The following is a 26,833-nucleotide window of genomic DNA, read 5'->3' on the forward strand; positions in this document are numbered from 1 at the left end:
AACTCTTCTACAATGGGGGTGGGGGGGTCACAGACAGATATATAACTTATTATATAAACTCTTCTACAATGGGGGTCACAGACAGACATATAACTTATTATAATAACTCTTCTACAATGGGGGTCACAGACAGACATATCACTTATTATATTAACTCTTCCACACACCATCCAAAAATAATAAAGTAGTAGTCTGAGGATGGACAACAACAAACTTCTTGTCTCTAGTTCATGCAGCTGTGCCTTGAGCATCAATTGTGAGAAGCTACTGCTGGGCTGTCTGATTAGAAATCCCAGAATGCCCTACAAACACGGTGACATGGAAGCACGCTGCATTAAATTGTTATTCTCCAAATGAACATTTTTAAGTAATGATAAATTCACATAAAATATAGTTTTAAAAATATTTTTTAAAAATCAGTCGCCAAAAAATAATTACAATTCCCTTTTAGTTTTAGAATAAAAAAGCAGCCCTTTGTACAATGTCATATATGGTCGATACTGGCATAACCAAGTGATTTCTCCATATGTACTGCAAGTAATAGATGTTTTTCATCAATAAACATGGAACAATTGTGTAGTCGGCTTGTTTTGTAATCTGCCCAAGGATATTTGCTGGATGAATCCAATATTATTAAACAATGAGTCACTCTGTTGTGTGACTCCCGTATTTCTTAAAATAAAGACCTAAACAAGGTACTGCACTTGCAAAAGGCTCATTTGTTTGGTTTTAAACGCTAGGATTTTGTTTTTTAATCATTTCGAAAAATCGCTTCTATAAGAGCATAGTCTAGAAATGATAACACTAAATAAAGGTGAGCACTGATGGTAGAAGATCTGCCCTGATCTATTCTGAAAGAGACGGTCACCTTGCCCATTCAGCACAGAGTGACAGCGGTTTGCAGCAACTGAAGAATTTAGCTGGAGATCAGCAAGTGAGGCATATGGACATCTTTTATTCTCATATATATTTGTTAGTTGGAGTTCACCACCAAAAACTGTTTATTTCAACAGTTATACAAAACTAAGGTTTTCCTAAAACAAGTTTCCATCGTTTTCACTCATCCAAGCCAAGGAAAGTGTGTTAGTGTTTGTTGTGGGTGTAGTTGATGCTGTCCAGTCACCACCCCCAGAACTGGCAAGAAATCCCCAACCTAAATAAAACAAATAAATAAAATAACACCACCATGTGTGACTGTAGGTTTTATGAATTTATGAGCTGTAGCGTTAGCTTCTCATTTAGGTAGCAGGAGTCTCCAGCACCAGAAATTGACATTGGTATATTTTAGAGTGGGAAAGTCAGTGCTCAATACAGAGGATCCCAAGGCAGCAAAGGTGAGTGTGAAGACAAAGGATAACATTTAGGGGAGGGTTAGTGTTGGGGTTACATTATGGATTAGTGTTGGGGTTACAGAAAGAGTTAATATGAGGGCTAAAAAGGTGGATTCATGTTAATGTTAGGTTTACAGAAAGGATTAGTGTGAGGGTTACAGGTTGGGGTTACAGAAAGGGTAAGTGGGTTAGGATGATATGTGTTATCAGATGGTTTAGTCTTAGGGTGGCAGGTAGGGCCAGTTTTAGTGTTAAGGGATGGGTTAGAGTTATGGGGCTGGTTAGTGGTAGGGTTACATGGAGTTTTAGTGTTAGAGATACAGGAAAGGTTAGTGTGAGGGATTGTACTATGGTTACAAGGAGGGTTCTTGTTAGTGTTGGGTTTACAGGGAGAATTACTGTGAGGGTCAGTGTTAGGATTACGGAAAAGCTTACTGTTACAAGGATGGTTAGTGTTAAAAGCAAGGTTAGTGGTACAGTAAGGGTTAGTTTTGGTGTTACAGGAAGGGTTAGTGTTAGGGTTACATGAAGGGTTAGTTTTAGGGTTATAAGAAGGGTAGGTGTTGGGGTTACAGAGAGGATTAGTGTGTGAGGTAAATTGAGAGTTAGTGTGAGAGATAGTATAAGGGGTACAAGAAGGATGCATGTTAGAGTAAGGCTTACAGGGAGGGTTAGTGTTAAAAGTAGGGTTGGTGTTAGTGTTACAGTAAGGGTTAGCATTAGAGCTACAAGAAAGTTTGGTGTTGGGGTTACAGAGAGTATTAGTGTAAGGGTTACAAAAAGGATTAGTCTGAGACATAGTGTAAGGGATACAAGGAGCGTTCATGTTAGAATAAGGCTTACAGGGAGAGTTAGTGTTTAAAATAAGTTTAGTATTACAATACGGGTTGATGTAACAGGGAAGGTTAGTGTTATGGTTACAGGGAGGGTTAGCGTTGAGGTTACATGGAGGATTATTGTGAGGGTTACAAGGAGGGTTCATGCTAGAATAAGGCTTACAGGGGGGGTTAATGTTAAAAGTAGGGTTAGTGTTACAGTAAAGGTTAGTGTTGGGGTTACAGGAATGGTTAATGTTAGGGTTACATAGAGGGCTAGTGTTAGGGTTACAGGAAGGGTTTGTGTTGAGGTTACAAAGAGGGTTAGTGTGAGGGTTACAAGGGGGTAAAAGTGAGAAATAGTGTAAGGGTTACAATAGGGAGGGTCAGTGTTAAGTTTCCAGGGAGGGTTAGTGTTACAGTCAGTGGGTGTCCATGGGTTACTATTAGTGTTAGGGTAAAGATAGGGTAAAGATTAGTGTTAAAAGTAAAGTGTTCAAATCCTGAGCCCTGGTGCTAAAAGCTCATTTGCTTATCTCCTCTCAAACTTTAACTATAAACTTCAAGTTTTTAAGAAATCCGTAAACATGGTTTTCCTCAACACATCTACAGTAAAATGTCAGGATTGTTGAGTCTGCCGCTAAATGTTTGCACTTGTTTTTTAGTTGGAGAAGTGATTAGGAAGCAGCTACTGTGCTATGATGGCCACAGTCCCCTCTCCACTGTACTTCTCTAACTGGAAAATGGTGCTTTGTCTTCAGCTGGCTTTTCATCTGGAATGCAGATGCTCTTCTGTCTCATAACAAAGCTAGTTTGCTCTTGTGGTTTTCAGATGCCACGGTCACTCAGCATGGACACTGCTGCCAATCTAAGCACTGGCTTTCCTTCTGCTGTGCAGACATAATACTACACAAATAGATAACACTAAATAACTCCTTAAGAATGGAAGATTTAAAAGATAGATTGAACAAAAATCTCCTGCAGATTAATGCGGAAAATGTTTACAGAGAGAAGGCTGCCTTGAATTTCCGTTCAGAAAATGCTGGTTGCTTGGCTGTCTCTGACTTCAATATAAACTAACCAATATAACTAACCAGAAGCAAGCATGTAAAGGGTAAAGTCAGAACTCCTGATCTGCATATCTGTGGCATAGTAACCCTAAATCAGTGATTGGAACATATGTGATTAGCATGAGAGCCAGGCAACTTCTATTTTCACATGGACAGGTCAACAGCCACAGCCTACATATCTTTACCAGCACAGGTTTCTTTGAGGAAAACAGTTTCATGATATGAATCTTCCAGCAGTATATTTAAGATGGGAGAAGGTTTCGACGCTTTGGTGGGTTTGTATTGCTTCTCTGATCCCACTAGAGGCATTTGTACTGCAAAATTGCATGGACATTTATTCCGTGCAAACTAAAGCAAAAAGAATGTTATTAGTATAGTTTCTTTGGAGAACAAATGTAATTTCAGGTAAACGCCACCTTATGGCCACTAGATGGAGCAGAGGAGCATAGGAAGTAAATACTTATCAGCTCCATCTTGTGGCCATAATGCGGTATTTACCTAAAATTATGTTTAATCTGGAAAGAAAATATGCTAATAATAGGGATGTTCAGGTACCACTTCAGATACTAGTGCTGGTACTTGGCATTTTCACAAGAACTACCAGGGTCACAGGTGCTGCAGCTGCAACAGGGCTCTGGCGCTCCACCGCTGTCCTGAAATCATTAGTCTGTATTGTTTTAGAAAAACTGTCACATGACAATAAACAAAAATGTATCAGTACTTGGTATTTGTGATTACTTGGACAAGTATCGGTATCTGGAAAAAATGGAATCGTACATCCCTAATATATATATACTGTGTGTCAAATCATACATTAAAACAGGGGTGCACAAATCCCAGGAGCCCCGTAGCCAATGCTCCTTACAAATGACAGCTGCCTCCTATCTTTTGAGTTTTTCTGTAGTCTAGTCTGCGAGCTGGAAAAGTATCAATACTTGTACTTGTATCAAGCACGGTACTTGGTATCTGTGCATCCCTTGCTAATAATATTCATACAGCATTTGCCTCCATTCACATAGAACGAATGTACTTTATATGCAACTTTGCAGGTAAAGGGCTCTGTGAATTGTTTATAAAACACCCCGAAGTAATGAGAAATCCAAGTTTTAGAGTTGTCACAGGAGCAGAAATAAAGGGGAAGTTTTCCAATGGGGACACTTGCTTGGAAACACGACTGTCTAAGAGAGGATTTCCCTTTATTTTGGAGAGATTTAATATCACGTCCTGTTGTGTTTTCATGACAAAAGTGAAAAAAGGAAATCTGATGGGTTATGACCCTCCCTTACTCCATTATTTTATTTATTTATTTATTTAATTATTTATTACAGGTATTTATATTTATATACTATTTACACCGCACTTTACAAACTGCACATTCACATCAGTCCCTGCCCTCAAGGAGTTTACAATCTAAGGTCCCTATTGCACACACATACAGGGCCAATTTAGACAATTAACCAATTAACCTTCCAGCATGTCACTAAGAAAAGGAAAAAGTAAGGTCAGCAGAACACGGGTCCTACATGGTTCATAAAAATCTCTCAGGGCACATTATAACACTTGCTTATCAATTTAGTTGCATTTTGGCTCTGGGATAGTTTTCAGAACTCAGGAGAACAATTGATCCTCAAAGTGCTTCTCTAAGCTCATTAAACATTGTAACAAACAGCTGGTAAATATTTTACAATGTTGTTGTACTTAATTTATGTTCCTCTAGCAGTAGCAGTAGTTACACTTGGAAGACCCTGTAACTGCAGCAGCTTTGTGCTTCAAGGCCCCTTTCATATGGGCGCCTTCAGTTCCGATCAGCAGGGGATCAATCCATGCTCGGATCCCATGCTGATCGGATCGGATGTTACCGTGGAAACATCCTTTTCTGTCCAGTTTTTTCCTCTATCTTGTGATGGAGAAAAAAAAACTGAAATTACTGGACCCATGTTGGTCTATGGGGAATCAGATGTAAACAGACATGTATCGGGACACAGGAGAGAGGTAACCACCAGCACCCCACCACTACCAAACCAAAACCCCACACAGCCACCCAGCAACCCATTTCCCCCCACCGTGCACCAGGCAAAGAAAACTCTAGGGACACCCCTGCACTCTAGGGACTCTAGGGACACCCCTGCACACACACATGTGTTACCATTTTTTTTATGTGTCTTCAGATTTAAAAAAATTGAATACAAAGACAATCATTAACTAAAACCCGTTTATATTTCAAAATAACATTTGGGCTAAGATGATAAGGGTGATGTGGCTTCTGAAGGCCAGGAGTTATAAGGGTCAGTTAGGCCATTGCTGTGGTTTCTCTTTAGTAAGAAGGCAGCTACCAGACATGCCTCTCATACACCCCAGTGAAGCCAGAGAATGGTATGTTTTATTTTTATATTTCTATGCTGTGGACAAGCTGCACATGGAGTGTATGACCACTTTGAAATGGTAACTACTTAGTTCTTTCCTGTTCATAAAAAAGAGTGAGAGAGTGAAAGAGAGAGAGAGAGAAAAAGAGAGAGAGAGAGAGAGAGAGAGATGAAGGGTTATTCACAAAAGGGTGAAGAGTTTGGAGAAGGCAGGAGAAGTGAACAGTCTAGGACAACATAGCTGAACTGGAAAGTGAAAGTGAGCTGAATTTGAGAAGTTTTCCAAATCAGCTATTTTGGCCTAGATTGTTCACTTCTCCTGTCTTCTCCCTTTTGTGAATAGCCCTGATGGAGAGACCGAGACCGACCATTGTGGATAATGGCTAAGTGAGAGTTTAATTTTGCTGTTGTACATATCAGTCTTTCCCCAGTGAGATCACATCTCCAGTGCAGAGATTGTTTTATCCCCTGTAAGATCTCACCCCACTCCTGCACATACCTGCTGTTATTCTCCCTGCACTCCTCTCCTGCACATATTACCTGCTTTCATTCCCTCTGCACTCCTCTCCTGCACATACTACCTGCTGCCATTCCATTCACATTATTTTTGAGCATATATTGCCCTCTAGGACACTTATTTAGCATTGTTTGTTATATCCGCAACCTTTGTTCCGGAAAAGGCACACCGTTTTTAATATAAATATATATATCGTATATAAATATAGGTTATAATTTATCTATACTGAAGGTCTTGCATCTGTTTCTTTTCAGGTGATTCTCTAGTGGACAGATGAGAACAAAAGGATGACTAGCTGGGCCAGCCGCTTTCTCAATGGTCTTATCTTGTTTCTCCTGGTGATGTCTTCAAAAGGTACATTCTATTTTGGTATACAGTTTAAGAGCTGCTTTTAAAACTGCCTACAGCCTCACACACAGCAATGAAAGTACATGAGTCCAGGTGCCTTTAGAGCTCATTTCTAAATGGACCTGGAAACCTGTCATGCTTTGCTATGGCTGAATGCACTCTAAACGTTTAGTAGCGTCTTGGTGCATTCAGTCCATCTCATTTTACACAAATAAGAATTTTCTGCACCTCAGGACCGTTTTAGCCTGGTTTTATGCAACTAAATGCACCAAAATCCTTGTAAACAAGTCTAAACATGACTAAGCCCAGCGACAACTAAACACAGGAAAAAGTAATCTGGGCAGGATAAAAGTTGTTTATACTTACCAGATAACGTCTATAGTGTTTAACGCAGATGGCCCTTGTGCATAAGGCCTGAGGGTTTTGATCAAACAGGTTCCTGCCATGAGCAAAGGCATGGCTCCAGTCTCGGGTAGAAACCTCTAGAGGTGGCCTGAGAGGTTATTTTGCATTCTAGAGCCCGACTGCTTCACTGCACTGTGTTCTCAATGTTGAGTGGAGTAGACTGCATGTGGGAGCAAGAGGGTGCCAAAAAATGTATACATATTTTCAATATAATGATATACCTATAGCAAAACACACTTGAGGGCAGAGACTCATGTGAATGTGCAACTATGTAAAGCACTGCATAAATTGTCGTCTGTATATAAATACCTGTAATAAATAAATTAAAAAAAACAAAAGATGAATACATGTTTGACTTCTGCAATTAGAGGTGCTCATTAGCATCCAGACACTTCTGATTACAACAAACTACTGCTTGAGCAACGTTGGCCAAAGTGTTTGCTTGTATCACTGCAGGACTTGTTGCTGTGCGAGGCCTTCAAATTGGTCTTCTCGAACGACAACCATGCTTCCTCCATTTTCTTTGACTGTGCTGACTGTCACATGGTGACGCTAGCATTCATTTGATTAACGCTATCTATTGAGCGAGCGTCATACTACACATTGCTACCATAATTCAATTCAACTTCGAAAAGTAATACATAGATAACATCTCTTAACCTAGGAGGTAAGAGGGAGTGTATGCTATGTATCATTGTGTGCAAGGCTCCTTAACACAACTGGACCATGAAGAACGTATTACCATTGTCTGCGATACAACCTTTACTGTGTCATTCTGCATTCCAGGGGCCTTACTGACAACATAATAATAGCGTGTCAGTTCCTACTCTAACTGGTCCTCTTTGCCGCTAAGAATTAACCTTCACTTTCACAGATGTTGAATCCCATTACACTTGACATATAAATGTCTCATGCACAAAGCCTTGTAGAGAGAGATCTATGTCACAGTCTGACACAATTACATTCTTTCACAAACTAAAGTGAGTTTACAGAAAATATACATTTTATTATGACAACATTAACTGAGGAAAATGAGCACTTAACCCTGCAGTGTAAGGGTAGCCCACACTCACTGCAAGGGTTAAGAATTTTCTTTGCCTGGAGTTTTTCTTTAAAAGAAAATATTGATGTGACTTTCACATTTGTACTTGTTTGCCATTCCTTATTTTGATTACTTGATTACTATCATTTATAGATGCACGCTCTAGTGGTCAGCTGGGGTGGGATTAGCAATCAACCCTTCAGCAGAACTACATTTTTATTTTTTTTGCAATACAAACACTCTGAAATTGCAAGTTAAAAATACTGCATGCATATTATGCTCCTTTTGCATTATCCATATTACCCATACAATCCATATGCCATCTTGCCTTGTCTGGTCTTCGGCATCAGTGGGAGGTGATGAAGGTTGTGCTACCATATGAAGGAATGAAGCAAGTGATGTAATAATTCCCTCATTGGGAGTTCTTTGTAGGAACCATTTTCCTGTAGTGTAGGACATTGACATACTAAGTGGGAGGCGTAGAAGGTGTGGACATTCTATGACCTCTAGACTGTGAAGCTTGCAGGGCTGAAACAACTAGGTCATGGAGAATCCCAGGTGGAGAGATCTTTTAAAAAAGCCACAAATCACATACGGGGACATTTATCATGGGAGGACAGTCAGCAATGGCTTTGTGACTTTTTTTGTTACTTATGTAACTGTGTTTCACCTTCAGAGGCTGATTGCAGCTTAATTGCGATTAGGTGCATACATTTGCAAACAGGATGCATGCTGCAACAGTATTTGAAACTCAAATTACTAACAGGACTGCTGTTCAGCCAATCAGTGCTCCTGAACACTTCTTAATATAGTGCAATATATACATCCAGTATATATTATTTGTATATCTTATCTGCACCTTTCTGCTGCTTTTCTCCCTGGCCATCTCCCCCACCATAATCAGGGGCTGACTTGCAACTTTTAGCCCAGAGGGCAAGAACAACCCAGAGGCCCATGGTGCAGCAACTTGGCCCCCCTCCCGCTCTGCCTCTTCCCCCGCCTTCTTCCCACCCCTGTCTGCCTCTTTTGCCATCCATGTAAAAGTAGTGCTAATGTATTTATCAGTTTAGGAAATGTAAAGCACACTGGTAGTGGAGGGATGCCTCGTCAGGGCTGTGCGCGTGCATGACTGCTGCGCCACTGGTAGTTCTGCCACTAACTCAGAAATACATTGTACAGCAATGCAGAATACCATCAGCTATAGAGGACTAAAAATCCCAGCAATAATGACTACCAACAGCTATAGAGAACTACAATTCCCAGCAATACCATTATACAGCAATGCAGAATACCATCAGCTATAGAGGACTACAAATCACAGCAATAAATATTACAGCGATGCAGAATAATATGAAACTACATACTCTGTTGCTCTGGGTTCTCCGCCTGATGTCTCCAGGGTCTCAGAAGGGTTGTGCGGGCTCTCACCAGGGGTTCAGAGAGTTTCACGGGTGCGTGTGTGTGCAGCAGAGGTGGCTCCCTAATTAGGCTCTCAAGTGGCCAATGTGGACTATCAGGTGGTCACTGCGGGCTCTCTGCTGGTCAGTGGGGCTCCCTGGTGGTTAGTGGGGGCTCTGTGGTGGCCAGTGGAGGCTCCCTGGTGGTTAGTGGGGGATCCCTGGTGTAGGGTGACCATTCATCTAGAGCTGCAGCTAACGATTATTTTAAAAATCAATTAGTTAACCGATTATTAAGTTCAATTAACCGGTTAATCATGATAAAAACAAATGGCTCCAGGGATGGACTACTAGTTTGTATTGAGATTGTAGTCCATCACAGGAGCAAGCTTGGAGCGGTGGAAGTAAGGAAAAAAAGTGTGGTGTGCAATATAGTGAAATGGAAAGTGTAAAATTATACAGCAATCAATGCAGAATGGCACCGGCTATAGAGGACTACAAATCCCAGCAATAGTACATTATACAGCGCAATGCAGAATAAAATCAGCTATAAAGGCCGCGCCGATCACAGTGCCGCATCGCATGCAGCGGGCGGTGGCCGGGTGCAGGTGGCAGCGGGGGTCAAATGGCCGTTCGTCACAGCATCGGAGAGGCCTGGGGGGCAATTACCACCCTGCCCCCCGGCCCAGTCCACCCCTGACCATCATCTTGCTCCTCTCCTGGGCATCTTCATAACCCTCTCCTCATTTAGAATTGCTCCTCTGTCGGCTGTGTCCCCTGTGGTCACTTTACCAGCTAATATGATTGATTCATTCTGTGACAGAATCGTAGAACAAATAACACTAAATCATTCGCATTTTGTGACCGAATCGTGCAAGGCAACAGTTTTATGAACGCAAGACATGCAGCTGTAATGAGAAATGTTTTTCAAGTATAGATGCGCTATTTTTATCTTGCAACTTTGTAATGTTTGCATTTTACATAACTCTTTAACCTCTTGCCGTCCGCCCGTAGTAAAAAAACGGACGGACGGCACTGCAGCATCTGCGGAGTCGGGATAAAAGAAAACACGAAGTTTACAAACTTGAACAGAACCTGTACTGTAGAATCTGTGCCCAAACAGCTCGGGAAGAGGGCAAAAGATTAGTCATGAGTATTACCTGTGATCTCCCAGCAGCTGATCTTTTCTCCTTTACTGACTGACCAATCATGTCTTGTTCTGCTCTGTGTCTCTGCACAGTGGCAGGTCTCCCAGTTCTGACCTCCTGATGACATGTAGGGTAATTGATGAAGAAGCAGCAGCAGGAGATGCTGAGGTAGCTCAGATCTAAAGAATGAATGAAGTAACAGCAGGGAGATTCTTGCAATGCAGGTCCTCAGATACAGCTTCCTCTCCGGCAAGGAGCACAGTGAGCAGCACAGTGGTGACATCACCAAATCTCATTCCAAATCTATAGGCTAGCAGTCAGAAGCAGCGGTTCCTTACATGATCTCACATTGCTGATGTACCACTATGAGGCTCAAGGTACAGGAAGTGGTCTGCTACTTCTCATTTCAGGACAAGTTTACATTTTCAGGGAACTGCTTGGGCACAATTAACATATCTTAATGTTCCCCATAAGATAGCAAAGCTTCTTTTTTTGAGTTCAGGCCCACTTTAAAAAGTGACCACCAACCATTATAGTTTCCTTTTAACCACTCTTATGATGTTTTATATGATCATACCATCACAAACAATAACTTTCAGCACACATCATTGGAATTGTCTCCGACATGCTAATCAGAACAGTCCAGAATAGCTGAATTTTTTTTTTTTTCCTACAAAACCAAAGCCTCATGAAAGAGCCAATTTTTGACATTTTCCTTCTAAGGAAACAACACAAAGGAACATCATTCCACGAGCTCTATTGGAACATACTGGCTTTGTTTCTGAAAATACCCTGACAAGACTCCTTTTTTTCATGTTTTGCGCATTGCCTTATCCAAATGGGAAATGCATGAAACAGAGCAGACGTCAGTGGCTGAATTAATTCTGGCGGAGAATAGGGAGCAGCATTTTAATTTTAATTATGATTCAGTCTATTAAACAGTTCACACCAGAGAAAAAAGGATTTGTTTTCTTCTCTATGGCTTAATATCACACTAACCTACATACAGCTTGGCTGGCTTTTGTTTCTTTTTTTCCTGGAGAATTCCAGTAATGGACGCTTCTAATTTTGCAGTAAGGTTAGTGCTTGTTCTTTTTGATGGATGTGATGATACAATATGACTTCATACCACATTAACTTCCAATGTTTTATTCAGTGTTGGACTATTTCAGACGTTTTGATGAGCAAGGACTTCAGAAAATACATTCTGACCTACCGGATTTCTGAATGATCCAACAGCTCATCAAAAAGTTGAAGCCATTGTCAGGGAATGGAAGTGTTCTGAAGGACAATCGCTGAACGGTAACGCCTTTAGACAGCGGTGGAAATTAATGATAGAGTTGACATATATTAAGTATGATGATCTCCTACAGTGCTTCCATTTTGTTTATTGACCTGAAACATTAGATTGCTAGGAAATAAGGACATGTTGATAACATAAGGCAGTTGTTGAACTTAAGTAGTATTAAGCGCTAAAATGTTTTTCAATAATAAATCCATATCAAACAAATATACATTGCCCATCAGAGTATTTCTTTAAATCTTCGCCCAAGCATTTACAGTCCCCATGTTTCCAAACACCTCCAACAAGGATGGTATTTACATGGAGTTTTTTACAATTTTTCCAATGTGTGTTTTTTCTTTAGGTGCTTTAGTTTCAACCCTCTACCCAAAAAACATTCTGGCACGGGAACAATCGGTCATATCATGTGAATGTGCATGATAGTGTGTTAAAGTATACTGTATATTAGGGCTCAAAATTTCAAGTCCTAAGCTACTAGCCAGGTCTTAAAAATTACTAGCCACCAGTTGCCCCACCTAACCCTTACCCTGCCCCGGCTTTAACTCCACCCCTAAACACACCCTCTTAAATAATCTTATGATAATTCTTATCTTATGATAGTTGCCGCTTGTAAACGGCAGATTAGGGATTCCTGCTGCAGGAAAACACAAGTTCCTGACACAGGAATCTCTAATCACACCTGAAATATACTGTAGGTGTGAATGGGGCCTAATATACACATACACTAGAGGTGCCCATACACCTGCCGATTATCGTACGATACGATACGCCCGCCCCCATCCACGCTCTACACGCCGCACCTCCTCCCCGCCTCACACTCACCGCCCGCCCGCCCACATCCACGATCGACACAGGGACGCGGGGAGATGTAGAAAGGAGGAGCAGGTGTGGGGGGATGTCAACTTTGCAGGGAGGAGGCTGTGAGCAGGATCGATACCTGGTTATCTTGGGGTAATTAGTGAGGTCTACAGCAGACCTCACTAATCACCCCAATGACCTCGATGTAGAATCTCTATACACATCGATTCCCCACGAATGGGGTCTAAAAGCAGTAGAGTTTTTTCTACAAAAACACTACCCCGAGGTGGCCCGACAAAATGAGTTCCTTTTAGAACTGCTAGAGTTTGCTTTGGAGAATAACTACTTCCAATTCTCGAGTAACTTTTATAGACAGACGAGGGGAACTGCCATGGGAGCCCCATGGACCCCCTCTTATGCCTGTCTCCACCTGGGTCTATGGGAATTGGAGGTAGCTTATACACACCCACTCTATGTACAACATGCAAATGTCTGGCTGAGGTATATAGATGATGTGCTGCTCCTGTGTAAAATATATAATATAACTAATTTTGTTAACTGTGACACTAGCAAAGTAATATACCAGTTGGAATGTCCCTGACACAAGTACTATATAGGCAAAACAAAACGACAGTTACGGACCCGAATCGGAGAACATCTAAATGATATCCGAAAAAAGGACAAGGATAGTCCTATAGCCACACACTTTGCGGTGTTCCCCGGTGGTTCACCTGATGGTTTAAATATATGTATTGAACTTACCCCCTCGTAGAGGGGATTTTGACACCATTCTCCTCCAAAAAGAAAAAATGTGGGTCTATAGGCTAAATACCCTAGTTCCTGTGGGTCTAAATAACAAATTCAATTTAAATATGTTCCTGTGAACCGCCCCCAAAAAACGACAAAGATGTAAAGAGATTACACCTATCGTTAACAACTTTCCCAATAACGACAAGTAATCCATAGCTATTGAATGTTCAATGATATATGTGGATATAAGATTTATATCACTTTTTTAAACTTCTGACTGTTCTCATAAGGGCAAAGAATCCAGCCGAATGATGGCTGAAAGCTTGATTAAAGATTGTTCACATGTGGGGGTAGCAGTTATATGTGTTACCACACAAGTGGATCAGTATGTCCTGACGAAGCCCCTGGGGGAGGGGCGAAACGCGTAGACGCCGTATTGCTACTGCTCCGATGACCAGGAGATCATTAGACACATTGTGTCCATGTCTTGATTCATAGTACCTATTGGGTTTCTCTGGCTGCTTTGTGGACTATCTATGTGCAGATCAAACCTGAATGCCTGTGGCCTATAACTACATTACAGATACTCTGTCGAACTTTTTATAATACAATTCCTGGTCGATCTGGATAACCTCGGACTTCCCAAGCAATAGAACCATCTTTACTGCCAAGAGGATCGAGAAAAAGTGGACACCCGTAAAACAGACGGGTCTGTCACGTGAGTAGGATGGTTAACCTACTATGCACGGAATAATGGAACCGACTGTTGTTCTTGTCTGAACTTAAAACCCAAGTGTGGAATCACCAAGGGGAAGATCTCTTAACCTACGGCCCATATACGCCAATACGAGGGTCAGTATCCGCTCTCAGATCCACATACGGTCTAACAGCCATTAATTGGCTAACCTACCTTGGGCAAACCTCCTTAAAAGGAACTTCCTCCAAATAGACTGGAAATAACTATATCTTATTCGAAAGCACAAAGTATCTGTTTTCCCCGTTCTGGGATACTATCCATTACTATCTGGCTTTCTCTGTTTGACAACAGACACTTAGGGGTCTATTCACGAAGCTGCCGAGGGCAGCCGAGTAAATGACCGATCTGAAGTGAAGTGAGCCGAACACTGTTCGGCTATTCACTTCAGGCTGGTACGGCTAATTTCAGCCGTACATCGGCTGAAATCAGCCGTAAACATGGGTGACGTAAAGTCCACAAAGGGTTAACTTTCCCTATACGGAACCCAATTGAAAAATTGCTTTTGATGCGATCTTGACATATATGTGTATAGAAACAAGGTCTGAATATCCGATTTAACCATTTATGCATAACAGTCAGTACATGTTGTTTACACTGTTTTTTATGTATTGGCTGTCTTTTTTGTACGAAATTAAAATAATTTTTCTTCAAATACTTTAAATTTGGTCAAGTCCCCATCTTTAGTTAACCCCTGGACTGTCTACACTATGTAGCTAGCCCGAACACATATTTGTTGTTTATGCCTGCTGCTGGTTACCGATGTGGTAGACTGACCTTCTAAAAGGGGAATACCTAGAGCTTGATATCTCCAGGAGGAAAACAACCCTAATCGCTTGCTATGTTTTAGAATCAGTCTCTCTCCAGAGACTCTGCATACAGTCTTAGACTTCTGCTCTCCTGTACTCTCTCCTCCTTTCTCCTCTCAGGCGCCCCCTATAAATCAGCTCTCTTGGGACACAGAGTCCCCCCAGGCCAGAGCTACATCTATCTCAAGGGCCCCATGGGGGGCATCTAGTGGCCATTGGCCATACTGCACCTACCTACAAATTCACCTACTGATACTTGTCCAAGTACTCACAGATACCCAGAGCTGTAGCGAGGCGACTGAGGCTCTCGCCTCGGGCGCAGCCAGGGCTCAGCATGGCACTGAGAAGTTGGGCACAGCCTGCAGCTTCTCCTCTGGATCCAGAGAGCAGCGGGAAACCAGAGAAAAAGCTGCAGGATGTGTCGCCCGTGCATGGCCGAGCGGCGGCGTATCGTTACATATCAGTGATATGTACCGATTGTCTGTGTGCAGTGCAAATACTGGAGCGATCACATTAAATAACTCCAGTGTAAATAACTGGGGATCCATAGTACTATGTTTCCCCAGTAATGAATGCACAGGAAGTGCTTTACATCAGTTCCTGTTCATTCATGAGTTTCTGAATGGGGAGGAGCACTCTGTACAGAGGCTCCTCCCCATTCAGAAACTGGTTGATAGAAAATATTTTCGGAATAAATGGGAAGCCTCTGTACGTGCCATTCATTTAGAATAGAGTCTGCAGAAAAAGAGATTGAGGGCTCTGTGTCCTCGATGTATTTTTCCATTTCAAAAGGGAAATATCAGGGGTCTGTTTAGAGCCCTAATATTTCCCCAAAACCCCCCAACAGTAAAAAAAAAAAAAAAAAAAATTCAATCAAAAAAATAAACAAAAAAATAATAATTATAAATAAAAAATAATAATAAAAACACATAAAACACATCCTGGAGGCACATGACATCACATTAGACAGTAGAAAGGCATCATGGCACACTCACAAGTCAGCATGTAAAAAAACTTGTCTCACCACTAAGATTAATAACAGAGGTTTGGATACACGTCTTCTGCAGAAAATGTGAAAGCCGCACAGCCGCGCCAAGGCACCTCTTATAGTGCGGTCCTAACTCTAAACTATGAGAGTCTCCATCTTGGAGCACATGGGGGCAGAAGATTTCAAATTGGGTGCAGGTTTGTCACGAGGAAGCCCATCATGAGTGTGCCATGATGCCTTTCTACTGTCTACTGTTTGAAGCCCATTTTGTGTGCACCTTACTGTATAGTTGGTGACAAATTGTTTAGTGCGTTTGTCATTTGTTTTACATGACATCACATGACGCCACAAGTGCCAAATATCGGCACTGGTATCTGACAATCCCTAGCTGTTACCAATCCTGGACTTCAAACATGGCTGCAATTGTTCTTCTTCATTGGATTGATAGGACTAGAAGTTTACAAAAGAGTTCACAAAAAAAACCTGTTTATGCTGCCTTACTGAGCTCACATAGTTACAAGGACAGAACATTTCTGGCAAAAACAACAGGTATTTTCTGTACTTGTTAAAGATGTTCTCAGTGTGAGGAAAGGAAAATATTGCTGCCACCAGGCGTGAGGTTCGGCAAACTCAGCGGGAAGTCATAGTGCTGAAATGTATTGCGGTCTATGGGAGCTGAATTTTGCTTTATTTTCTTTCCTTTTTCCATGGTATTCTTTAAAAAGGTGCATGCGTAGTTGGGCATTGCCATGGGGGACATGTGGAATGCAAAAAAATAAAATATTTTAAAGAATATTGCTCAGCAGGGAGAAGGTCTTTTAATGTGGCTTACCAGGCAAAATTAAACATACACAAATCCTTTAAATAAAATGCTTGAGGGATACCTTAAAGCTACATGTGAATTTACAGACCAGTAAAATGTAGTTCAATCTAGAAATAGCCGCACTCCAAAGGTCTTCACTGAAGAATACATACTGTTTGTTCCTCCAACCTTTAAACGCGTTTCACCAATCCAGTTTACTCATAGTGTTCTCTATTAATAAGCCGGAATGGTAAAACGCGTTAGATTTGAGTACACTCAGCGAGAAACAAACATTAGTATTTGCTCCATAAATAAAGATTTTTATATTCAGTGAAGACCTTTGGAGTGCGGCTGTTTCTAGATTAGGTTCATATGGGCGATGGCGCACTTGTTGATTACACCTGGGATGTAATCATAGAACAAGCATTGTGAATAAATAAAAAGGCTTTTCTTTATTATGTTCCAAAAACACTGCATAGTCCAGCTTTTTCTGAGTAGCAGGTCCTGCTGTTTTTTGTGCTCCTGGTCATCCCAGTCCAGATCATCTCCCATAATGCCTTGCAACAAATGTCACATGCAGCTGGGCTCCAGGCTGCAGAAGAGGCTGATAAAGTAGAGAGGTGGGTGGGGAAGTGGGCAGGACATTACAGAGGAAAGGTGGAGCTATGAGGGACTAGTGAAACAACAGTGTACTAGTGTACTAGTTTCTGAGTACAGTGCTTCTACATGTGTGACTCCAATGGGAGACATTAGGAAGGCAGATAAAGGCATACAGGAAATGGATGTGAATGTGGTTCTCAGCATCTATTCAATTGTATTTATGGGGACAAAATGGATATAAACGATTTAAGAGTAGAGATGTAAAAATGGCATGGTGAATCAAATATGATATTTTACAGAATATAAATACAGAATAAGAACAGACACTGAGAATTACACCCAGCATACAGGACAAGAGAAGTGGTACTGTGCAAAGTCCATACATACAGAATAAGAACAGGTACTGAGAATTACACCCTTTAAAAATGTGTGGGGGTCCCCTTAAAATTCACACCAGACCATTACCTAGGCATGCTAGCGCTAAATGACAAATCCCCCTGCTAGTTGTTTAGTGCATTGCTCATGTTCCACTTGAAGATCATACCTAGCAGCCACTACATGTAAGGACAGGTTAGCTGATATATTTTTCTTTTTTTGTGTGTGTCATATAGTCTTTAAAGGATCAAACAACAATAAACGTATAGTTTAATTTCTTGGTAGATGTTGCAGAATTAAACCACCCAACATTTTTTTTCGACCTCTTGTGGACTGTACTGGTAAGATCTGTGTCTTGAGTGCCTGGATCTACACACCTGCTGTGGCCATTATGAGGGGTGCAAAATGAAATAGAAGGCAACAGAACACACAAAGGTGGGTGAGAATACTCAAAACTCCCAGGTAGTCAGGAGTTACAGAGGGGAGTTCTCACTGTTGAAGTATCCAAGAACCATAAGAAGTCATCCTAAACCTATAACTTGCATATCACTTTTGAATGGACTGACCCTTTAATGAAACTTTAGGCAATTTATATGTCTAATCAGCACATTGGCCACCGCTACTGTATGCAGCTTTCTAGAGGCATCCCAATGTGTCTCTTATTACAATGACTTTGTATGGTCTGTGACCAATATGCTACTGGGAGTTGATCTACTGATGTGACCGCATCAAACATCCACAGACAGGATGTGTGAGCTGGAACTCAGGCCAGATATCTCCCTTGGATGTTCGCCAGTGTTACAGACACGTGCTCACCGCCTGTGTAAAATCTGGATGAACATATGGATCATTTTGTGCATTATCTTTGCAGAACACAGTGTAGAGTTTATGGGTTCTTTCTCTGCACTGTACATGTTGCTGGTAATCAGGGATAGTTGCCCGTGTAATATGATAAGAGGACCGTGCCACTATAAGACCCAAGAAGTACAAGGGCTACTTCAAGCAATAATAAAATCATATAACTGTAAAATGATAACAGCAATTAAATAAAAAAAGCAGCAGGCATGTCAAATTACAGTCAAATTTTCAACAAAATATACATATATGTAGTTGGTACAGAGCTAATTCCTTCCCAGGAAGATATTCACACAGTCTCTGCCTGGAACCTTATTGAAAAGGTGCCTTGACTAATGGATGCATGGCAAGTTTGAAGGGGTGTACATGTTTATGCATAATAAAGTAGAACTTTGAGTCTGCTGGGTGAGGACGGGCTTTTCCATATTGTGCAAGTATGCCAGTGGTTGTTCTGTGGCTTATAGTTTATGCCCTGAAGTGAATTCCTGGGACAGCCAAGTGCCTATCCTGAACCCATAGTAAGGATAGGATTGTGTTCATCATTGCTTAGATGCTCATAGTTTACCTGTGACTGGCAAGTTCTTAATATTGGTAATTGTCAGTTGTAATGATAAGTGCAAATCTTCAAAAATTCGGTGTCCTCTTCCAGCTTTTATACTGCACCCCCCCCCCCCCCCCCCCCCCTGGGGCCCCCCCCTTTTCCCCATTCACCAAAATATTTGGGAAAGGCATGGGACTATGGGAAAGGCAATCCAGGCATTCTGGCATCAGAGTGGGATTGATGAATCTAAAAAAGTTCACCATTATGACCTTTGTTTACAAGTATTGGGTGGAATCCTGACAGTTCTCCTATTGGACACTGCTTGGCTACAAAAATGCATTTTCCATTCAAATAAACTTTCATAAAAAGATCAGTTGGCACCATGATTCTACTCATAGTGTGGGCTGGGCTGTGCATAAATATAAATATAATTGACATCTAATTTAATATAATGTTGGCCATGCATATTTTTTTAAATGTTATTAAATACATTTTTATCTCCCGCAGCCTCCTCTTCTCATTTTCGCGTCTGTGAGCCCTATACAGACCATAAAGGGCGATATCACTTCGGGTTCCACTGCCCGCGCCTTTCAGACAACAAGTCGTACATCCTGTGCTGCCACCATAACAACACTGTCTTCAAATACTGCTGCAATGAGACGGAGTTCCACAGCGTCATGCATATGAACCTCACCCTGGGCTCAGATGGATATATGCACAAGTAAGTAAAGCAGGACAGGGTCACTGTCATTTTTAAGCACACTATATGGTCAAAAGTATGTGAACATCCTGCCATAATATTGAGTTTAGGTGCTTCCAGTGACGGGCAGAGTTAGCACTACAATATACAGAGACAGCATATGTTCTTTATAAAACCCAACTCCAGGCTAACTTATTGGTTTTTACAAAATGTTACCCAGGAGGTTTAAAAAAAAAGAAGCAACTCTGGCTGCAGTACTCACCTCCTCTCCGGCACTGTCCCCTGCAGTAATTCCTTTTCAACACTAAATGCCCTCATCTTTCTGGGTTGACTAATACACAGGGTCACTCAACCTGGAATACTGTGGACATCCTGTGAGTGCAGGGGGTCATAGACACTGTCCTCTGAGGTGGTGTTACTACAGTGCCCTGCATCACAGTGCAGTGATGCCAGAAGGTCACTGACGTAATTACGCCAGCACTGCTGTCTACATCACTTCAGACTGAAATCATAGCATTGGTCATATGTTGTCTGACTGAAACCATAGTATTAGGCACTTTACCTCATCTAAAGGGTTATGATATGCAGCCAGAACAGCCACTCAGTTATATATGAAATCCAATCCATATTATGAGCAACAATTATGTCACCAGTTCTCCAGCATTGATCACATGGCTTTAATTACATAGTTACATAGTTACATAGTATTTGAGGTTGAATAAAGACATTAGTCCATCAAGTCCAACCTATTAGGATCTCATTCTAGGAGTACCTGTACCCCTGTATATTACGGTCCCTTAAGAAATCGTCCAAAAGTTTCTTGAACAATTCCACATTCTTTGCTGAAATCACTGTCTGTGGCAGTGAGTTCCAGACCCTAACTGATCTTACTGTGAAGAACCCCCTTCGCCCCTTGTGCTGGAATTTTTTTTCCACCAATTTTAGGTGGTGGCCTCTAGTTTTTGTAATGGAGTTAATTTTAAACAGTTTATCGCTAATGTTGCTGCCACCATTGAACATTTTGTACATGGAGATCATATCCCCCCTCAATCTCCTCACCTCCAATGTGAACATGTTTAAATTTAGTAGCCTTGTCTCGTAGCTCTGGTCCTCCATACCCCTAATTAGTTTGGTTGCCCTCCGCTGGACTTTTTCCAACTCAAGGACATCTTTTCTTAGTACTGGTGACCAGAACTGGACCACGTACTCCAGATGAGGTCGAACCAATGATCTATAAAGTGGCAAAATTATAGACTTGTCCCTGCAATACATCCCCTTTTTAATACAGGACAAGACCCTGCTAGCTTTGTTTACAGCAGCCTGGCACTGCAAACTACCTTTCAGTTTGTGGTCTACAATGACCCCCAAATCCTTCTCCATTTCTGACTTCCCTAGCGGCATACCCATAATTGTATAACCCATTTGTTTATTTTTAATTCCAAAGTGCATTACTTTGCATTTATCGACATTAAACCTCATCTGCCACATTAATGCCCACTCCCCTATTTTATCCAGGTCCTCCTGTAATGTTATAATGTCTAAGTCCGTGTCTATTACCCTCCCAATTTTGGTGTCATCCGCAAACACGGAAATATCGCTGTTAACACCCTCCCCGATGTCATTAATAATTAACATAGAGAATGGAGAAAGGTGAGTATTCTTGACTTCCCTGGATCTCTTGTTCTCCTTATATAGATGGATGACGAACCAGTCACCACTGCAGCTGTAAAAATCTGAATCTCTGCTCTGGAACTATTAAAATAGTGCAGCCTTGTCTCTCAAAGAAGCTGTCAGAAGTGCATGAAATGCAACTCAAAGTTTTGCTAAAGTGTATCTAAACACCTAAGAACAAAAATGTAATATATTGCAGCTTACCAGTCTTTAAATGTGGTGGCTGCATTTATTTTCTTTGTGACAGGAACACACTTCCTATCCTTGAGTGACACGGCATACAACAACAGTGTTGTCATCCTAGGACAGGAAGTGTTTTACTCTCCTCTTCTCCAGGGGAAAGGTGTTCTGTAGTCCACAGAGATACCTGGGAACAATGATAAGTGTGCAACAAAGACAGAGAGCCCAGGAAGTTATTAGCTCACAATTTTTCTGGCAAGATCAGAATGTATTTACACTTATTTTTGCACTTATATAATAGATGTAACAAAGAGACTTTAATTGTATATTTTACAGACCAAATGGGAGCAAATAGGAGATGTTCATTTTTTTAGTTTACATGCTGTCAGGAAAGGAAATGTATCCCCATATTCTGGGCTGAAGCAATTTTTATTTTTTAGTGAATAGTAACAGGGATCACATCTGTCATGTTTTGTGGTAAAAAAGAAAAAGCACTTTTTAGCGCGAAGCATGTCAGAGGTGCCCTCTGCTACTATTCAGTAAGAAAGAAAATCTGCTGCAGCCCGGATTGTAGTGATTCACTTCAATTTCTAACTGATATGACAGAGTGCAGCAAGCCGTACCAGCACCCGGGAAGCAGCAGAGCCTATATTGAGCTACTCACCTTCAGCAGTTTACATATTTTAGGGTTAACATACACTTTAACAACAGCAGCCTCAGCCCTGAGTTCAAGTAAGAAACCATGTAGCCTCCATGTAAGTCAACCCTCACACTGGGTTGACTTTTCTGCTGTGACAGGGAGAAAATGCAAATGAATAACAGAACAAACAGCTATTACTGAAGAAATAACTCCACTTTTAGAACTACTTAAAGTGACACTAAACTCTTAAATCTTAAAATGTAATTAACTATTAACAAAAATGTATCTTATTTGTGTATCACTCGGCTGTAGAGCCTCAAATCATCTCTGAATTGGTGCTGACACTGTCCTTCCTTCTGGAGGGAGGCTACTTTTGTTCCCCATGGTCCCTGTGTGTGTTGTAAAGTAGCCACCGCTCCAAGCTTGCTCCTGTGATGGATTATAATCTCATGTTTAGTTTACTCATTTGTATTCAGATTGTAGTCCATCAATGGACCATGGGAAACAAAAGTAGCCACCCTCCAGAAGGAAGGACAGTATCTGCAGCAATTCAGAAATGATCTTAGGATCTACAGCTGTGATTTACACATATAAGATACATTTTTGCTAATAGTTAAGGTACTTGAAAACATTTTAAAGATTTAACTCCTGAGTTTAGTGTTTCAGATTATCTAAACTGGTGATGACTGACTTTTTTCAGGGAAAACTTTAATATAGATGATAAATCAACTTCAATTTTTCAGCATCAATATAAAAGTGAAATTTGGGGTGGACTTCCTTTCAAGAATGTAGGCAGATATTGTGTTTTTTACCTGCTGTCCCTTTAACACCAGTATGTCTTGGCTTTATAAGTTTGGGAAGCAGAGAGACAGAACCGGGTAGAGAAAAAGACATTAAGATGAAAAGGTTATAGATCAAACGAGTGCTCAGGCCCATTGTTCTGCATGACAATACTTCTGACAGAAAGTCCCTCAGCTGTAACTGGATGGCGGCTGCTTCATATGAAGATGAAGGAAGAGTGGTACCTCGCCTGGACGTGCAGGCTCTCATTTCCATTTCAATTCCGCAATCCAATTAATACCATTTATAAATAAATCTATAATCCATCCATTAGGCCATCTCCATGGCAACTGCGTGGAGCCTAAATAACAGGGAAGAATCAGAAGACGGGTCCCCGAGAAGCTGTTTGCTGGGATTCCGCTTTCATCTCCCCTCAAGTAGGAAGTAACCCTTTACAGACAGAATCCCATCTGAGGAGCGTTAAAGTGAACCTGTGCTTTGCCTATGCAGAGCAATAGCGTAACAAGTCAGCATGAATACATTTGTAATACACCACAATATACAGCAACAGAACTTTTTTTTCCAAAAAGCTCCCTCTTTTTTCATTAGAAAGCTGTCCTTTGGTTCCAGTTCTAGGGAGCTGTTAAAGGACAACAAAACCCAAGCTTTAAAATGTAATATCTTGCCGCCTTCCAGTCCTTAGGTGTAGTGGTTAAATTAGTTTCCTTTTTTTCCCTTCATATTTACTTGGCGATCCTACCAGTAACACACTTCCTGATCTAGGGTGACAATATTCATTCACTGTAGTGCATCCATAAAGGAGCAGCATTGTCACCCTAGGAAGCACTACAGAACACCCCCTTATCCTCTTCTCTATGACATAGTGAGGGTGTTCTGTGGTCCACAGAGAGAGCTGGTGTGCAGCACAGACAGAACAAAGGAAGTTATAATCTGGTAAGACTTCTAGCAGGATCAATAGGTATTTTTTGCACTTAACAGATATATCAAAATGCTTACAATGGTATACAGGTGAAACTCGAATAATTAGAATATCATGCAAAAGTAATTGCAGTAATTGCTGCAAAAGGGGCCCAAACCAAGTACTGAGTACATATGCATGCTTGTACTTTTCAGAGGTCCGATATTGTTCTATGTACAATGCTTGTTTTATTGATTGCATGTAATAATCTACTTTTTTGAGGTTGTGGATTTGGGGTTTGTGGGGTTTTCATGAGCTGTAAGCCATAATCATCACAATTATGACAAATCACGGCTTGAACTATCTTGCTTTGCATGTAATGAGTCTATCTCATATATTAGTTTCACTTTTTAAGTTGCATTAGTGAAATAGATGAACTTTGCACGATATTCTAATTATTCGAGTTTCACCTGTATAATGAAGACTAAAAGGGAGTAAATACGCTAATTGTTGGGGTCTACATACACTTGAAGTATTGGAGAACATGATATAAAAATAGGTTAACGTTAACATGAAGGTTCTCATGCATTATGTACTTCAAGCAAGGAGCAGTAAATTACTACATTGCAGGAAGAACTGTATACATTATAATGAGCAAACCTAACTACCCCAATGAACATATATAATTAGAAATTATAATTAGAAACCATATTAATGTAGTGATATAATTACCCGCACCACACTCACAACTCCATATAACTGGTGTGATATAAAGAACACATCACCAGTTGAGTTCCTGGAGAGGAAATCCAGGAGTTGCTCAGTGCAGTCTCTATCGGTAAGAACAGCCATTTCAATGAGTGTAACTAAGAGATGTCAACGCGCATTTTTCTGTACGCTCGGCAGCGATGGAAGCTTGGCTCTGGCCTATCAGCTGTGAAAACCGTTTCGTATGAAAGACAGATGCTATTTACAAGGAGCAGATGGAGAAGCCACAGGCTGGGAGATGAATACATTCTTGTAGATTGTATTCCTTGAGAATGGCTGTTTGTTTTAGCTCTGCGTTTAATTGGCGGTTTATACATTGACTGTGACCATGACCGACAAAACAAATTACTGTACCAACTTTACCACTCTAGATGTAAAAACTGTTATATTAAAGCAATTATGAACAGAACTGGCTACAGCGTTTATTGTGACATTTTATGTTAAAACAAACTTGTAAAACATAGTGCCGTAATTAAATTGCTTTGCGATGTCATCTGTGTGTTTGGAGTGGTCGTGTGGTTTGAAATAGGTCCATTTGGTCTTTAGTAGTATCCATGCATGGGCTTGTTCACATCTGTCTCAGTCATATTTGCCTTCAATCCACTTCATTTTTTCATGTTTTCACTAACATGCCTTGATGCTTGCTTTTGTGCAGTAACACGCCCTTTTACACCAGCCCGTGCACGTTATGCTCTATATAATGCAAGCACGCTGATGTGCGGTGTGTAGGGGCGGGGCGACACCTTGTTACAAGGCTTTGCACTGTTTACATTTTTATTTTTTCTTAAAGAGGAACTTTACCCACCGATTTGATGTCCCCCAAAGCAGTTACTTTTTAAGGCATGCCAACTGCCTATATTGCTAATGTGCTCATTTAAGCCCTCAAATGGCGGGTGTCATAGCTGATCAAATGTAAATGAAAGATAAGTCACCAGCACTCAGGTATTCAGGATGCAAACGTGTTCAAATTTATTACAAGTGCATCACATAGGTCATACAGCTGACGTTTTGGGTTCAGGCAGGGTCCCTTCCTCCGGAGCGACACAGTGACACCTTGAGGAAGGGACCCTGTGTGGCCCCAAAACTTCGTGGCTGGAAAGGATAGGAGGGCATAGTTCCAATTTAAATTTAAATTGCAAAAAAACACTTCACTGAACTATATATGAATTATACAGAACAAAAAGATAGAAAACACGTTCAGTGTCAGCTTACCAGCAGCTTGGGATCAAAAATGAGAGGGGGGCTCGGAAAAAAGGACTCCAGGAGCAATTAGAGGTGGATTGGGGGTTATTAGAAAACATCCTGGAAGTGCACCAGGGAGTCAAGGCAAGGCTTTTGCTTTGTTAAAGTTTGCAAAGTGTCACTTAACAACTAGACTTGAAAATGTTCTGAGTCTGTGTTTCGTTGCATAGAGATGTCTCAGTCCAATCTATTTGGAATACAAATATTAGTTTATCCAAGAAAAGAGCTAGGGAAAGCGATGCGTTATATATGCACGTGTGTAGGATCGGTGTACAATATAATTGACACAATTTTCTGCGGCTAGCTGTAATTTTACCGCCATGCAAATCCAAGATACCACAGATTGCCCATGTCAGAGATAAGTCGCCAAGTTAATAACAGCATAATGTGCAACATTTTTCTAGAAGTACTTTATCTATGAGCAGGCCCAAAAGTCATGATATAAGTCATGACTGAATTGAAGACACTTAGAAGAGTGGCTGAGCCTCATGAGGTAGGATATGTGTGGTGAAATATAGGCTTCATGGTAAACTCTCAGTATCATTATCCTATAAGTAGACGCCATAATTGTACTCCATGCTCTTTTGAAGGAATATAGACTATGTAATGTGAGTGGCCACCTCACAGGTCTGTGTCAACAGGCTTCTAAAGGCAATTTATCTTGCTTTTGACATTAGTTTGAGATGATTCTGAGATCATTCAGTTGACGTGGAATTGCGCTGCTTCAGCTGCTTTTGTATTCCTATACACTTGTTCAGGGAGACAAGCAGTTTCTAAAGAGAACAAAAGCCCATGGACACAGTTCCTAAAGCATATCTAATCCCAAGAACAACATTGTAATACAGTAAACTCCCCATTATCCTGCATTCAAGCAATCAGAACTCTCAAGCAACCAGAAAAAATAAATCGAGACCATATGTCC

General features: G+C 41.0%; 1 protein-coding gene across 2 annotated transcripts in view; it reads left to right on the forward strand.

Moving 5' to 3' along the window:
- KIAA1644 (KIAA1644 ortholog) overlaps positions 1-26,833 on the forward strand; it is a 114,788-nt gene that overhangs the window by 71,513 nt on the left and 16,442 nt on the right. For both annotated transcript variants that reach the window (XM_018553453.1, XM_018553452.1), the window contains exons 2-3: positions 6,351-6,450; positions 19,519-19,732. In XM_018553453.1, the coding sequence (XP_018408955.1) occupies positions 6,384-6,450; positions 19,519-19,732 (281 nt within the window). In that variant the 5' untranslated portion in view covers positions 6,351-6,383. The remainder of the gene's footprint in view (positions 1-6,350; positions 6,451-19,518; positions 19,733-26,833) is intronic.

This window comes from Nanorana parkeri, unplaced genomic scaffold (assembly GCF_000935625.1).
Source record: "Nanorana parkeri isolate BGI_ZX_2015 unplaced genomic scaffold, ASM93562v1 scaffold120, whole genome shotgun sequence".
In the NCBI taxonomy this organism is placed as follows: domain Eukaryota; kingdom Metazoa; phylum Chordata; class Amphibia; order Anura; family Dicroglossidae; genus Nanorana; species Nanorana parkeri.